This window comes from Centroberyx affinis, unplaced genomic scaffold, assembly GCF_046629955.1.
Source record: "Centroberyx affinis isolate AG114_WGS23_722 - 3 ecotype Tasmania unplaced genomic scaffold, CSIRO-AGI_Caff_v1 ptg005062l_1, whole genome shotgun sequence".
Taxonomy (NCBI): domain Eukaryota; kingdom Metazoa; phylum Chordata; class Actinopteri; order Beryciformes; family Berycidae; genus Centroberyx; species Centroberyx affinis.
The window spans coordinates 401,372-418,326 of record NW_027282497.1 but is presented as its reverse complement, the minus strand read 5'-3'; the positions used below and the strand labels follow the sequence as shown (position 1 = coordinate 418,326).

Here is a 16,955-nt window from a genome sequence, read left to right as displayed (position 1 = left end):
CCCTCGGCTCGGCTATACGGTGCTTCCATGTGACACAGGCAGAGCTGGAGACCCCCCAATTACGAATTTGTCTTTTGATTCTAGCGTCATCCCTCGGAAGGACCGAGAAGTGCTACAGCCTATGAATGGAGTGGCTCGAATAACATTTAGGCTACACGGAGATTTCTCAGTTCCTCTCAGTCCCCGCCATCCTCGCTGATGTGTAAAAGATGCAAACGCTGTGGTTAATTTCAGAGGCATGACAAGGGCTATTTATAATCTTTGGTGCAATTTGGATAGAAATTACAGCACGCAGGAAATGCAGCCAAGACGCAGAACGTGACAGTATAGGGCCATTTTCAGGTAGCAGGTAGGCTAAATCAGTCCTTCAGCAGCAGAACACATCCAAATGTGAAATACATCCTGTAATTCTGCAATGAGATCACGCATACCTAATTCTGGTTAGTAATTCTGATCAGATCGATACAAATAGGCCTAACCAAGGGATCATACACTCCAATAATGCATCACTTAAAGTCAGTCAGTGAGGTCTAACTTCACTATATGCAGATCGATTTTTTACAGACATACAAGCTCTCTAGGTTCACTGCTTTCAGTTTTGGAAAAAAAAAGAAAATCCAGGGCACCAACTGGGACAAAACTGGGCTGAAAGATAGTCCATGATCTGCACTTTCAGCACTGAGCAACCACAACCTGAATGTGAGTACAGTACGGACCTCAGAATCAAAATTACCTTTATTCACCAAATATATGTACAAGCAATTGACTTTGTGTAGTTGGTGCAGATTTATGTCAGCAAAATAAGTGACACAGCTCCAACTGTGCATATAGTAAGAAGAGAAAGTATGCCTACATTAAGATGCATATGTTTATTATGCTTTATATATTCAGCAGCAACCTTTACACTGCGGGGCAAGCTTGGCACTTAATGTTCCAGGATCTGTGCCTTGTCTCCTTCATGCAAAAACGGTTTATCCATGAACTTAACACCACCCACTTGTACCATTCAAAATGTCAGGCCTAAAAATTGAGAACTCTGGTGTTTACTTAAAAATAACAGTGAAAAAAATTGAACGCCACATTTTTTCTAGCCTGCAGTTAACTAGCCACCAATAGTTAATTTATGAGTCTATGGAAAAGTCACTATGCAATGCACAATTGTGGATATAGAATTTGTAAATGACAGAACACAAATATACATTTTCTGGCCATAAAGTGAAATTTATAAAGTCTGTAAAATGACCAAAGTTTGTAAAAAGAAAAAAAAAGTCACTTCAAGTGTATGAACATATATACATATATATATATATATATATATATATATATATATATATATATATATATATATATATATATATATATATATATATATATGTATATATAATATTCAAAATATAAATATTCACAAACTCAGTCCCTGACCCCCTGAGGGGGATGGGCAAGCAGATCAACCAGGTACAAGTGAACTGTTGAAATGGTTGTTGTTGGTTGTTTTGTTTGTTTCTCTTAAGATGTGTTGTCCTGTAACTGCTGATGTTGTGTTAGGGCCAAATTTGTTGTTTGCCTGAGAGATACTGAACCCTTCAAGAAGAAGAAGTCAAATGATCAAGCAAAACTAGAAATATTGTCTGGTAGTGTTGAGGGGAGCCTCTGAGGAGCTCTTTGAATAGGAGAATCTTTGTGAGTTAATGGTGAAATATCATGGAGTGAAAGAAGCTTCACAGCTCTACCAAGAAAATCAGCAACCAATAGGAATTTAAGAATATTAAAATATGACCCCTCAAGAGATGTCTGTCTTTCTCCTCCCACTTTAACTGCATGAAAGTTATACATAAAGCAGCTGAATTTGGAGATAGTAATGATACTGTAAATCACATGTTTGTGACAAGTTCTGTCTTTACAAACTAGTTTAAGCCCAAATGTTGTATGAAGGCAGGCCAGCAGTGACTTATAGATGGGCATAGCCTGTTCTCACCTCGCTGCCCTCATACACCTTTAAGGCCTTTACCTCTACCTCCACTACCACCTACTGGTGTCTTTAAAGCATTGTAGAGGGCCAACCACCTATCAGGGTGTAGGAGATGGTGTAGGAGATGGTGTGGCTGTATGAGGGGCGATTAATGCCACAGAGAAGGAAACGGAGGAGGAGAAGCAGAAGACGCATTATCAACAATGTCATCACTCTTTAGAATGGATTTAACAGGACAGTTTGACTTGTGATGCAGCACCGTGTCTCGTAAGTGGCATCAGTTAGCATGGTGGAAGGTAAGAGTCCAGAAGATTTTCCTTATGTCTGAGATTATGTTGCAGGCTGTATTGATCAGTGTGTCGACAACTGTCAGAGAAACATGAAGTTGCTAACAAACATCACTGTTGCTATCAAGTAATTAAGTTGTTCCTTCCCGTATTCCTCTTTTTCAATATCAACACAATTTGACCATTTTAATTCATATCCTATTCCACAATCTTGTGCATTTGTGACATATTAACTCTCTTCAATTTGCTGTCTTCTGATTGCAGATGCTTTTTTTCCCAGCTATCTTAAACATCAACAGTAATCGTCAGGTTTTGGTGTCCGTCCCTCAGAATCAACGAACGAGGGTTTCTTTCAGACTCATCATTTTGCACCGGCATTCAGCAATTATAAAGGAAGAAATCTATCGCAGAAGAGGCAGAGAGACCAATTTCTCCACTGACAGTAGCCTCGCTAGACCAGAAGGGGGTCTCCAACCATGTGCTATGGAGGCCTGAGAGTCCGCAGATTTTCATTCCAACCAAAGACTACACCAAGTCACTGATTAACACAACTAGAGAGGGGGAACTAATCAGTGAAATTGCCTACTGTAGTGTTTGGTTGGAAAGAACACCTGCATACCCTCAGCCCTCCATGGCACAAGTTTGACGTTTGTAGACCACTGCCATAATGCAATGCAGCTAGTGACATCTTGTGTTTTGAGAAGGGGCACAACTCACTTTTTGTTGACCACAAAAACTCTCTTACTCCCCACAGCTGAATGTAACAAGTTCACTCCTTTTCTCTGGGGTTGTCTAAAGTCATGGTGGGAAATGTAGGAAATCACTAACTGAAGTAGAAGTACACAAGGCAGGTTGAGGGAAAGTAAATAAAACATTTATTAATTAATATAAATAAATAAATTAGAACACTTCAAAAAATAAGGAATGCTTTGAACATAACAGATTGATCAATCAATCATTGATCATCATTGATAATAGCGTGTAGCTATAGTATCTGAGGGTGGATTTTTCCTTTAAGGTTTCTCCTCCTCCTGCTCCTTTGTGGCATTAATCGCCCCTCACACGCTACAGCCTCGGCTACCCTCCCCCTCCTCCGTAGTAACACAGGCATACGTGTTTTTCCTCTTAATTCATGTGGTAAAGTGCGCGGTGCGTCCCAACACGTTTGGCAATGGAACTAAGCTTCGCAGGTTTCGCTGTAGTGTTTTAAATCCATTCACCTTGCTGTTGTGATTCACATCATCGGACGCAGTTGGACAAGAGAGAAAAAGATGGGGTGCTGCTCGGGACGCTGCATGCTGATCTTCCTATGCGCTCTGCAGTTGGTGAGATGATGTTTTCTCCCTCATGATGCTCCGACATAAACACATCCGCTCACACCTCACCTCGACCCTTTTCCTACACAGCATATTCGATAATTTGTTACAAATTGATACAATTGCAGACCACTTGAGACCACTTTTGATTTTGTTTTTTTTGTTTAAAGGCTATCTTTTGTAATGAATTATATACATGAAATTACTTGTTTACTTACAAAGAAAGTTCCTTCATTATTTCTTCTTCCGTCATTATTTCTAATTCTCACATTTTTATTTGTGAGAATATCTTTTAGAGATGAACGTAAAATCTTGAAACTTTAATGAAAACCCCAACATTTTAATGATTACCAAAACCGATTTTAAAATGCACTTACTAATAGATGTTTTGAGGTTACATTTGATTGTCTTCCATTCACACTATCATTCTTATTTAAGAAATCTACATAGACTGCAAAAAAATATGTAGTTAAAGCATGTTTATATTAAAACTACTATGGTTAGAGGTGCACATGAAAGGGAGTGACCCCCCATCCCCACCCCACTACAACCACCACAATGAAGGGCTGCACCACTTTGTCCTCTCTCTCTCTTTCCCACCCTGCCCCCCCCTTTGACTGATTGGGGTGTGCGACCTCAGAGGACAGCACTCATAACACTAAAGCCCAGGTCTGCCTTTTTCTCCAGCATGCTTTATCCCCCATGGCTCAGTTGCCTTGACAACTCCTATGAAAAAAATAGAGCAACGCTTTGTGGGATACACTGGAAGGAGATCGCCCTATAACAAGCCAGGACAACATGTGTCTACCTGGCACAGACTCAGTTAACAAAGTGAATGTCATGTCATCCATAATTTATCTGAGGCATTTGTGCCAGGGTTTCTCTAGGGCCTAAACTCTTCTTCTTCTCCTGTTTACGACTCCAGATAACCGCACTGGAGAGGCAGGTCTTCGACTTCCTCGGCTACCAGTGGGCACCAATCATGATCAACTTCCTCCAGATCATCATGGTTATCCTCGGGCTCTTTGGTACCATCCAGTACAGGCCACGCTACGTTATTTTGGTGAGGGAAATGTTTCATTCATTTCAAGCAGGATGACAGTTTGTGTTAAAACTTAATATCAGCACCGAATGCTGACTGTCACCTTGTAAACTTGTGTGTTCACTTAGAGTTTGGATGTTTGTAAGAAGAGAGAAGCACTGTGAAAACAACAAGTGTTCCATTATGATCACATCCAAGAAGAATATTATATTTCGTCTATAAATGTATATTGAATCCTGAATTTAGTTTCACTATATGCTCCTTTTTAGTCGTCATTCATTATGAGGCTGTATTTTTGGTTCCTCAGTACCTGGTCTGGACGTTGTTGTGGGTTGGCTGGAATGTCTTTGTTAGCTGTCTCTACTTGGACCTGGGAGGACTTTCAAAGGTAGGTGTAATGGTCACATATGTGTCTGATAATTAGAGACCCACACAGCTACAGCTGCTAACTACTATGTTCACCTCTGTCCATGTCACAAGCTCCTCTCAGAACCCGCCTATAGAATAGCTGACATATGATACAACTGCTACTTTATGTTTCTGTTTGATACATATTTTCACAAAGAAAAAAAAATATTTTGTCATGAAGTGACAGTCTAATTAGCTGTTTATGTCCCATCTCTGTATTTGCTAAGCATAAAATTTGGCATTGAGTGATCTATTATGCCCAAATTGATGATGATTATCATGATGATGATGATGATGATGATGATTATCATTATTATTATTTTTATATGATTAGTCTGGTAGTAGTAGTAGCAGTAGTATCAGTAGTAGTAGCAGTAATATAGCAGCAGTAGTAGTAGTAATATTGCAATAGTAGCAGTAGTAGTAGTAGTAGTATAGCAGTAGCAATAGTAGTAGTAATATAGCAGTAGTAGTAGTAGTAGTACTAGTAGTAGTAGTATAGCAGTAGCAGTAGTAGTAGTAATATAGCAGTAGTAGCAGTAGTAGTAGTAGTAGTAGTAGTAGTAGTAGTAGTAGTAGTAGTATAGCAGTAGCAGTAGTAGTAGTAGTAGTATTAGTAGTATAGCAGTAGCAGTAGTAGTAGTAATATAGCAGTAGTAGCAGTAGTAGTAGTAGTAGTAGTAGTAATATAGCAGTAGTTAGTAGTGGTATAGTCAGTGGGCTGAGGCACATGTACCCTGTTTATGCTACATTAACATAGGACATGTGCCACGCTACCTTTATTGTATGTCATCTTTCTCTCTACTGCATACAGTCTAATAAAGCAGAAGTGTCTTAAATAATCTTAAGCTGAACGGTTGCCTTCACCAGTGAGCTGTTGTGTGCCTGCAGGACAGTGACATCCTCTGCCTGGGCGTGTCGTCACATCGCTCCTGGTGGAAGGACAACGGGCCGGGGTGTGAAAGCAGGAGCCTCCCCTCCACTGGGTGGCAGAGCCAGGAAAACCCCGAGCTGATCACTGTGCTGAGCTGCTGGCTAGAATACCAATATATAGAAGTCCTGCACTGCATCGTACAGCTGCTGGTATCAGTGAGTACACTCTCAACACACAGCTGCCCAGCAGATATTCTCAATAACAAATTAATTCTTTCATGCAGTCGCTTTCAAGAAAATGTTTCCAAAGTATGCGTTTTAATGAATAATTGACTTTAAAAATTAAAAAGAAAAAAAGAAGAAACATTTCAGTGAATGTGATGCACAGTGCAACTTTGTGTTTTGATTTCTGCAGCTCTTGGGATTTGTTTATGCCTGCTACGTAGTCAGTACTTACTCAGATGAGGAAGACAGCTGTAAGTATATTTCTTTACAACTATATTAACACACAGTTACTCACATCAAAAGAATGAATATATATATATATATATATATATATATATATATATATATATATATATATTCTAATCCTAAATATACTCTATGTTATATATCTATATATATAACATAGAGTATATTTAGGATTTTTTACATTATGTTTTATCTGTTTTGTAATTATTTGCACAATCCATTCATCATGATGTGTTAATATCTGCATGGCATGAGACGGTATGCTTATGCATTACTTCTGTATCCCATTGAAATGCTTTATAAAAAAGTTGCCCCTATATTAATAGTATGTCTGTAGCCTTTCATTTTCCCTTTACACCATTTGTATGCCCTGTACCATCTGTTTTTATGTATTTTTTTGTTTTTTTTCCCCACTTATTTCAGTTAATTTCATCGGTGAATTTCATCACCCATCCAAACCCTCTCAGTTGCTCTTCTAGTGTAAAGACTTGGTGGGTAGGTACACTGGCATGATCGCCTTTCCCTCTTGCTTCACCCCATTCTCTCTATGGCAAGTTTGCTCAAAATGTCTATGCAATGTATTATAATTGATTTCTATATTTTTTTCTAGATTATAAGTAATTAGCCACAAAAATAGAGTGGCTGAGAAAGACGGAGAAGGAACAGGGCGGCGGAAGCAGATGAAACACCTCAGAAGACTGTGTTCATGTCATTGTTTTTTAATGAGAACAGAAAGATTTTTAGCCTGTGTTGTCAATGAAACACATTTTAAGCCCTCCGACATCTATTACACAAGCCGAACCTCACTGTGCTGTACATACTGTCATAAGTCACTAGGTGTCCTTTCCTCAAGGAGGGAATTTATATCACTGATATGATTAATCCTCATTACATATTCTATATCACTGTATAAAAAGTGTACTTAGTATTTTTTCAGCCCTCAGGTTAATCTAATCTACCTGTGTGTGTGTGTGTGTGAGTGAGTGAGAGAGTGATTGAGTGAGTGAGAGAGCTAGATATAGCTAGAAATTAACTTTTTAGCACTCAGAAGTAAAGCTATCTGAAAGAAAAATGAGAGTTGAAATTGTCAGTAAGGAAAGCTTTCTTTCTGATGTCTTGTAAAATGTTTAAATTATTCATGTCTGTTGTTAGGTGACCATTCACAGTTGTGTATGATGTAATTCGGTGAAATAAAATGACTACAATACAGCCCGACCATAGTGTGTTGCTAAACATTTCATTAGCCTAGATGTTTATGAGAAAGACTAGAAAAGAGCTTATTGCTTCATCTGTGTAGCCGAAACTTTCTGCTCCGGTTGGATCCCTGACATTGATGAAGCAGCAAAATATTGTTTTGCTGATTCTGATGCATTGTTGTTTGTTTTTTATTGAGAAAACAAAAATACAAAAAACACAAGTATGCTGTAATAGTCTACATAGAGCGTATTAGGTGTGCATAATGTAATTAGAAGAAAACCTATTAGGAAAAACAAGATATTTGTTTCACAGTTTCTGACTGGATAGGATAGTAATTTTGTTCTGTTCAATAGCTTAATTAAATATTAATAGTAGGGTTTTTATTCGTGAACGCCCACCTGTGTATGATTAGAAATATATGTCTTTTGCTCGTGGATGTTTTGCTGCTAGGTAGCCGTGAACGCGTTCCTCCGTCTACGTCACTTACGTAATTTCCGTCCACTAGACCCCGGATGAAGCTGCCATTGGGTGAACAGGGCCACCAAAGCTGGAATTTAAGTTAGCGGTGAGGGGGTTGCAGCGGACTGAAACCCCACTGGATTAATGCTGACAGGGGACCGCTCAGTGCCACCAGGGCTTCACCTCAGCTGGATCCGAGCGACGACCAGGGAAAGTGTCAGAACCGAGCAGTGAGACTGGACCAGACTGGGACTGGCGAGCTAGCCGACTGCTGCTGCTAACTGTTTAACTGTTAGCAAACTAACGCGTAGCAAGGAGAGAGATTCGCTAGCTAGCAGCTCCAGCACCCGAAGCAAACGTAGTTTTGGTGGCAACACGTCTTGTCGAGGCTTCAGTCTGATATAACACCTGGTTGATGAATGATGTCTGCCACAAGTATTGACCCTCAGGTAAGCAGCGAGAAGAAACGTGCAACTTCGGTCCCGTATTTTCCCAGGGAAGCGGGTGTTCATCCCAAACTGAAAACGATGCGATGCCACCACTGCCAGGCTAGCAAGCCAGCTAGCGAGTTAGCGAACTCCGTGGATAGGTTAGCTAGGAAGCTGCTTACAGTTGGCAACCGAGGCCTGGACCACAGCATTCACTGGTTATTTGACTGTGGATAGCCTGGCAGACGTTGGCATGACACACAGTCCAGCGTCGTTAGCTTTTCATGTGTCGGTTTGCCAACGTTAAGTCTCTAACATTAACATTATTCGTTTTTAAAGAGGAGTTGGTTGAAATCGACAAGTCGCTTCAAAATGTCAATATGTAGAATAATACGCGATGCTTTGATTGACATGCATAGCCCATGCAAATTATCTTTTTTCTCTCCTTTCATATGCATTCCTCCTTTCATGTTTACTTCAATATGACTACCAAGACATCGAAAGGACAAGATGCTAGTAAAGGTAAGAGAAACAGGTTGTCAGTTTTTGATCCATTCAGCATGCATATCCCATGGTGTTCATGTACTTTCCAATATTGGGTCAAAATCTGTTTAGTACATATGTAATATTACTTCTTACATTTTATTTTTTTCTATCTACAGTCAGGTCACTCGTCGTTTATTAACACAGAAATTCCAACAATTATGTACATAAAATGCAGTATATTTTTGCATCACCACATATTGAGGGCTTGGAGCCAGAAGGGCATAACTGGCATTTTGGGCGAAAATGAGATCTATATATCAAGTAAAAGCTCTTGAGGAGATCTATTTAGTAGTTCAAGTATCTCTTTATTTGTTAATTTATGAGATGACAGTATCATTATCAAAATATATTTACAACAGCTGATCAAAGTTAAGTCCACTTTTTTGTTTTCTCTCTCCTGTAAAGTCTTCCAAAAACCTACTTCTGCCCCTCTGGCTCCAAGCCCTCAATATTTTGTTTCACATGCTTGTTCGATTAACTGAGGTATGGAAGTCTGAGATTCAGATAGAGGAGGCTCTAATGTAACATTAATCATGCTAGGGGCACATCAGCTCATAGGCATGTGTCCGTCCATCAGTTCAAAACACAATGCACACCTCAAAAGGTTAAGGAGCCCTTCTGAAGGTTATGTTTATTCAGCAGACCATCATTCCCTGTGAATGACAGAATAATTTTAGTGTTTTTTAATAATATAAAAGAAACACATAGCACTCCTGTTGTTTTTTTTGTTGTTTTTTCATTTTCCTGTTATTATTGCTTCAGTCCACCTGTGATTGAATGGAGAGCACACTGCACAGTTACTGAAATATGATTCATAAGATTCATAAAGATGCAGTCAGTTCTTACAACACAAGTGCAGAATTGTGGTTGCTTATTTCTGAAGGGTACATCCTAGTGTTCTGCATGCAACAATGTAAACTGCATAGTCATGGAGTTGATACAATGAGCAATCTGTCATGATGTTATTGCAGCCTGTAGAATGCAGATACATTAGGGTTACTGAATTGTGTCGATAAGTTGTTCTTTTCTTGTGTGCAGCTTTGATAACGATTTGACCTTGTTACAGCCTTTCCAGTTTCAGTGCAGAATGGTTCCCTCCACCAGAAGGATACAGTGCATGACAACGACTTCGAGCCCTATCTCACTGGCCAGTCCAATCAGGTGGGAAATAGCTCTGTGGTGCCTTTGTAATGCTAAAAAATGTTTTGATTTAAATTCAGCTCTATTGTACTCGGTCTTTTTGATGTAACAGGTGAACTCTGTTGTTTTTGTTTATTTTTTTATTTTCAGAATAACAGCTATCAATCCATGACAGACCCTTACCTGTCCAGCTACTATGCCCCCTCCATTGGATTTCCCTACCCTCTCAGTGAGGCTCCTTGGTCTACAGGAGGCGACCCACCAATTCCCTACCTTACACCCTATGCCCCCCTCAGCAACGGAGACCATCACTTTATGCACGACACAGTATTTGGGCAGCCGGGTGGGCTCGGCAGCAGCATCTATCCTCATAGGTTTAACTTTTTCCCCGAGAACCCCGCCTTCTCAGCCTGGGGAACCAGTGGGTCTCAGGGCCAGCAGACTCAGAGCTCAGCCTATGGGGGAAGCTACAGCTACCCGCCCAGCTCTCTAGGAGGCACGCTGGTCCCTGATGGCCAGACGGGTTTCCACAGCGACACCCTGAGCAAGGCTCCAGGTATGAACAGCCTAGAGCAGGGCATGCTGGGCCTAAAAATAGGTGGGGATGTGACAGGAAGTGGCTCGGGCGTGAAGAGTGTAGGCTCTGTGATTGGTGGCAGCGGCAATGTAGCTGCAGCTGTTGCCACGGGCAACGGCGGCACACCAATCGGAATGCCCCCTCCAAAACCTACATCGTGGGCTGCTATTGCCAGTAAACCTGCCAAGATGCAGCAACTAAAGACCAAGACCAAGCCTGGCATGCCCATGGCTGGAGGAGCGCTGCCTCCGCCGCCTATTAAACACAGCATGGACATTGACACATGGGATAACAAGGGGACTATCACCAAAGTGGCCCCTCCTTTGCCCCCCCACCACCAACACCAACACCAACACCAGCACCAGCCGCAGCAGCTTCACTCTCACGCTCACCTTCCCCACAGTCTCCCCCCTCCCCCCCAGCAGTCTCTTCAGTCCGCCCAGTCCCTTGTGCAGCAGATGACCATGCAGGGTCCTCCTCCTCCCCAGTCATACCAGAACCACAACTCTGCCCCGCCGCCCCAGACCCGCTGGGTCGCCCCGCGCAACCGCAACCCGGGCTACGGAGGTGGAAGCATGGACAGCAGCGGCTCCTCCAATGGCGGGGGTGTTGGAAACGGAGGCGGAGGTGGCGGGGGTGTCCCTCCAGGGTCAGGGCCAGGACTGGAGTCCCACCCCGTGCTGGAGAAGCTGCGGGCTGCCCACAGCTACAACCCCAAGGAGTTCGACTGGAACCTGAAGAACGGCCGCGTGTTCATCATCAAGAGCTACTCTGAGGACGACATCCACCGCTCCATCAAGTATTCCATCTGGTGTAGCACGGAGCACGGCAACAAGCGTCTGGACTCGGCCTTCAGAGCTATGAACTCTAAAGGTCCCGTCTACTTGCTGTTCAGCGTCAACGGCAGCGGCCATTTCTGCGGCGTGGCGGAGATGCGCTCGCCTGTGGACTACGGCACCAGCGCTGGCGTTTGGGCACAGGACAAGTGGAAGGGCAAGTTTGACGTGAACTGGTTGTTTGTTAAGGACGTGCCTAATAGCCAGCTGCGCCACATCCGTCTGGAGAACAATGACAACAAGCCAGTGACCAACTCGCGTGACACTCAGGAGGTTCCTCTGGAAAAGGCAAAGCAGGTGCTCAAGATTATCGCCACCTACAAACACACCACCTCCATCTTTGATGACTTCTCCCACTACGAGAAGAAGCAGGAGGAGGAGGAGGTGGTGAGAAAGGTAATTATTGCTTTGAGACTAAACACATGATCATAAAAGAATTGAACTTTATTAAAAGAATAAGGGATTTTTGTAAGTTGTTGTTCAGTCTCTTTACAGTTTGTTTTTACAAAGTTTGATTGTCTTTGAATTTAAATGTTTGTGGTTTTGCTCATGGAAGATTTAGATATTGTTATATCAGAAGTGATTAGATTTGTATCTATTTCACAACATTATAATAAGGTTTTGCATGTCATTTGTCCAACAGAGCTATGAGCCTGCTCCAATACAAAGCCGATCCCGACTTGATCAGGTAAAGAATGTTATCTTCATTATTTCTTTCTGAGTCTTTCTCTTTCATAATTGAATTTAAAGTCATGTATCTGTAGAGGCCTTCTGTATTCCTCAGAGGACATATTATTCTAGTAGATGTCTGTAATGTTACATTGATTGATCAGTAATCTAATTTCTAATTTCCCTCCATTTTATCCCCCCTCATTTCAGGATCGTCAGAATCGAAGTAAACAGTAGAAGACTGCTTCTTAAAGCTTGATCAACGGTTGTGCTTGGATGGACATAATGAAATTTAGATTTAAAAAGAAGACAAGAGGACATAAAGAAATTGAAAACTAATATTTTTTTCTATTTAATTTTGGTGACTTTGGCCCATGTGAAACTTTGAGCCACCTTGCTCCTGGTTCCCAGTCTTCAAGATGTGCGTGCAGGGATGAAGCCAGTTCCACCAATCAGATCGCTTCAATAATGTTTTTCTTTTTTTTCTGTATTTTTTAGCCTTATAAATCTTTATTGCTACCCCAAAACTTGCATTCTTAACTAATTATAAGTAATAAATATCTGCACGTCTCTTTTGAAAATCTCTTGACAACATGCTGCTGATATTCAGTGACTGTTCACCTTGTGGTTTGTGTGTTGGAGAAATGTTAAGTGCTTGTATTGGTTATTCTTAAGAGTGAACAACACTTTATTGACAAATGTCTGCTATCTGTATGTGGCCAGTTGTATTTTCTATTATCAGAAGAAATAACTTCTATAATGCCCTTTTTATCCATGTAAGGGTCGTCTTATAACTTGGTGGAGGAATGTCTACGCTGAAAGTTTCTGTATGCATAGAAATAATCATGTGAAAGATTGTGACGTTAGAAAGCATAAATGTTAGACAATTATTTTGAATAATTTATCACTTGGCTTAACACTGATTTGGAAAATAACATTAAGTTGGAGGGACATGTGGAGCCTTAACATTTCTTTCCAGCGATAGTCTAAATGAAATTCGATATTTACAGTACCTCAAGTTTTTTCAGCGAGAGATTCAGGGAAAAGATGTGTAGAGATCACGCGCTCTTAAAGGTGGTCCCTCTCTTTCTTATTTATGGGATGGAAATGCAAACATACTGTTTGAGTTCAGGTTCTTATCTTAACAAAACGTTTGCTTTATGTTGTCTGTTTTCCTTGTTGGTTTTAATCATACAGTAGCTTTTATTTTCCTCTGTTCCCTGCCATTCCAACAGGGGTCTCTGTTTATGAAATTCTGGGGACAATGTAGCATGTACTGCTTTTAAAATCAAGCCAGGCCTGTCACTCTGTTTTTGTTCCTTGTCCTTTCTTAACATAATTAAAATGTTGATATTTTCATTGCTATAACCCTTCCACGTCATCCTCAGAAAATTTAAGCTTTAATGTACTGGCAATGCTAACTGAGAACGCCTCAAATGTTTAACCTTAGCATTATTGTTACTGATTTATTGTCAAGTGTATGAAAAACCCAGAGAATAGTCTATATGGTATATGTATGTGACTTTTCTTTTTGGAATTGCTTGCTGTACTGTGTGTGTGTCCGTATGCGAGAGTGAAAGACAAAAGAGAGGGAGTATGATTATTCGAGCAATCAGAGTTATATAATGGTATTGGAATATAGAAAATTTAAGAAAAAAAGTTTTAAGTCACCCCTGAATTAAATATACATTGTATCAAAGGTCACTATCACATTCTTAGATTTGATCATGGTCATTATTAAAGGTATACTTATCTGTTGTTTGCGTTTTTTTATTACTTGGCTACAACATTGTGTGTATGATTACCTCTGTCTTATTATCTTTTGTCACTGATGGTGGTGCTGCACTTCTTACACAGGATCTCTGCTTTAGATTCCTTTGTGAAATCTGTTTATCCTGGTTTTCCTGGTCACATGGTAACAGTTTCTTTTTTCCTTTAAAGCGTAATTTTCCAGGAATCTTTAAATTTAGGCACCCAGCTTGCACCATACTGTCATTTAACATACAATAATATCCGTGTTGTAAAGAATATCCTGAATCAAAAGAGTGAAATTAGCTATAGGCCTACAGTTGTACTGCCCATCCACTCTGGACACATCGTAGGCTACTGAACACTCCCAACAAATCCCATTAAAGAATCAATGTCTGGAGAAAGTGACATTTTGGAAATCTACAATGAGTAGGAAGGCTTTGTGAGAAAAAATAATGTAAACTGTGAGAGACCAAGGGGGCAAACCTTTCAACTTCATTGCATTAAGGGATGGAGATGCCACTAACACCTAGATATGTAAGATTAATCTCAAATGGGTTATTAATAAATACATAATTTATCTAATAGCCTAGATTATTGTAGTTTGTATGGACGACCTGCATATACTTAGAGGTGACTTCTGTTCCACAAGTGTAGTACTAGTAGTAACTAGTAGTAGTAATAATGATGATAGGCTAATAATACAATTTTGATCAAAAAGTGGTCGTGAGCTGTAAAAAACAAAATACCCAGAAGAAAAGAAGCAGTCTTTGTTCCTTAGAGCACAGGCAGTTATTTCAGCATGGTCTTCTTACTGCAGCTTTTTAAATCATTTCATCTTTATGAATGATGCAGGACGTGGAGAGCGTGATTCCTCTCTTGGCATTCACCGCGTGCCTTAATTGTATGGCTAATAAATCAAGGTCCGCCGTGAACACGAGGAGTGGCAATCCTGTTCCTTACTGGGGAAAGTTGTAGCTTATGAGCATTGCCCATCACAGGATGATGATCGCAAACACACACACAAAAAAACTCCAAATCACACTGCAATAGGCCTGGGCGCGAACGTAATGCTGGGCTATTTAAGATGTCACTGAAATGTGACTTGTTTACCATACATTAAACCCTAAACACACATAGTACATTTTTAAATAAGACTGTGCCCAATTTCCCACTACTTCATTGCCCAGAATAGCTCATTTGATGCAACTGTGTAGAATAGGACGCAGGCAAGAAGGAGCTCAGTCCGCCGCATCAGACAATGCGTTTGTCCTTGTCCTTATTGGTAATTGCATGCAATTGAAGCTCCTCTTGTGCGCTAGAAATAACGCCATAATTAATTGTCCACTTTCTCCAATCCCGCTCCAACTCGTGCAACTGCAAGCCTTCATTCCGAAGCACAGCATCTGATGATCTTCAAGTCTACAGCTGCCACTCCTCAGCTGAAAGATCCCCTTTCCTTACATCTTAAGCAGATGCATCCATGTAGGTTAAACAGGCCAAACAATACACTTCACCGTGCTGTCATCGGTGTCTTTCCAGCCGTACGGGAAGCCAGGCGGGCCTACTGCTGTCCTGTTAAGGCTTTGTGCCCGGAGAGACAAAGAGACGCTTCATCAGTCCAGCAGGACCTTCAGGTTTAACTGCAGCTACGCTTTTTATGTATTCTGTCATCGCCATTACACCTAATAGGCTATTCCTCTCTCTCTTCATATTAAACATTTCTCTACAGCAATAGCCTACCCATCCAGATTTGCGTCTGGCATTTATACCCCGTCCTCATAGGCTGAAGGAATAACGTCATGACGTGGATCCATTATTCGCCATCACACCCCCTCCTCCCCCTTCCCCCCATTTGACAACCGGGTTTTTCCAATTAGATTGTTATAATGTTATAACGTAGGTAGCATACTGGATCTGCTGCTGGCTACACAGCTCTCTTAATAGTCTCTCTTAAAGTAGGCTATTGTGGGCTCGTGCGCTGGCCATGGTGCTGATGCTGGACCTGCGGCAGCTCGATCTTTTTTGACAGATGAACATCAAGCCTGGGGGGTTTCGCTCTGCAGGTTATGTTTGTAAAACAGTTCTCAGCTCTGATTGGTTGAGTCACGTTGCAGACCGTTGTAAAATACCTAATAAAACACATACCTGTGACCACATCATAACTCACATCAAAGTCACTCATACCGCTGCACGTGTTTAGCTACTTATCGAGAACTCACCTCAAGAAATCACAGGTACTCTCTGCACCCTCCAACCCGTCAAAAACAGACTATCCGCAGGCTAATTCATTATCCCAGAAGGTTTTGTGCCAGTGGCCTTTTGAAACGGATGGTACTCAACCAGTTAATTTATTTTTACTTAGGCCTCTTATTATTATTATTATTTTTACTAAACACACACACACACACAAGAAAAATATCTCATGCCGTTCAAACTTTCACATCCCATATATCATCCGGATTTATGTTATTACCTTCCGTTACAGTCACAGAACATTTGTCTTCTGAAAACACGGATGGCAGTCAACAGGGAAAAGAAAGAAAAGAAGAAGCTGTTCTACATTTAAAACATCTCTAGGCTACAACTGCTCTGTGTGGTTTCTGAGCTTGACCTCTGACCTTGATAGAACTCTGGAACCTTGTTGAACAGTTTGAACATTCTGCTGAGACTAATTATTACATTACGTCATTATCTATTGATAGCACTTATACTTTTAAACTAACATAGGCTTTGGTAGGCTAGAGCCTGCCCATTTAAATTCATTGTATTTATAAGTCGTGCTCTGTTCCAACATAGGATATACTCCGCCTCTCAGGCTGATCTAAACCATTAGGTCATCTAGCTAGTTCAATTTAATTTTAAAGTAACCAACCTAACTCGCCTGTGGGGAGGGATGTCATTGTGTCGCCCTCTGGTGTTTGGGTGCAAAGTGCAGGGAGACAGCCTTGGCTTCTCCATAGGGCATTTTATGTAAAAGTATATTAC

At 40.9% G+C, this 16,955-nt stretch overlaps 2 protein-coding genes across 7 annotated transcripts; both read left to right on the top strand.

The window, feature by feature from the left end:
* Nucleotides 1-3,527: 3,527 nt before the first annotated feature.
* On the top strand, nucleotides 3,528-6,857 carry nkain5 (sodium/potassium transporting ATPase interacting 5). The gene is made up of 6 exons (XM_071545885.1): nucleotides 3,528-3,581; nucleotides 4,498-4,635; nucleotides 4,922-5,002; nucleotides 5,914-6,111; nucleotides 6,311-6,371; nucleotides 6,790-6,857. The coding sequence occupies exons 1-6, from the start codon at nucleotides 3,528-3,530 to the stop codon at nucleotides 6,843-6,845; spliced, it is 588 nt and encodes a 195-aa protein (XP_071401986.1). The 3' UTR covers nucleotides 6,846-6,857.
* A 1,228-nt stretch (nucleotides 6,858-8,085) lies between these two features.
* On the top strand, nucleotides 8,086-13,959 carry ythdf1 (YTH N6-methyladenosine RNA binding protein F1). 6 transcript variants are annotated; one of them, XM_071545842.1, is made up of 6 exons: nucleotides 8,086-8,471; nucleotides 8,945-8,972; nucleotides 10,078-10,157; nucleotides 10,287-11,945; nucleotides 12,193-12,237; nucleotides 12,429-13,959. In XM_071545842.1, exons 1-6 carry the CDS (start codon nucleotides 8,442-8,444, stop codon nucleotides 12,453-12,455), a joined length of 1,869 nt encoding a protein of 622 aa, XP_071401943.1. In that variant the 5' UTR covers nucleotides 8,086-8,441; the 3' UTR covers nucleotides 12,456-13,959. The 6 variants fall into 6 exon arrangements, with proteins under 6 accessions (XP_071401943.1, XP_071401944.1, XP_071401942.1 ...); XM_071545843.1 differs by having other exon boundaries at nucleotides 10,078-10,175; XM_071545841.1 differs by having other exon boundaries at nucleotides 10,063-10,157.
* The last annotated feature ends 2,996 nt before the right edge of the window (nucleotides 13,960-16,955 follow it).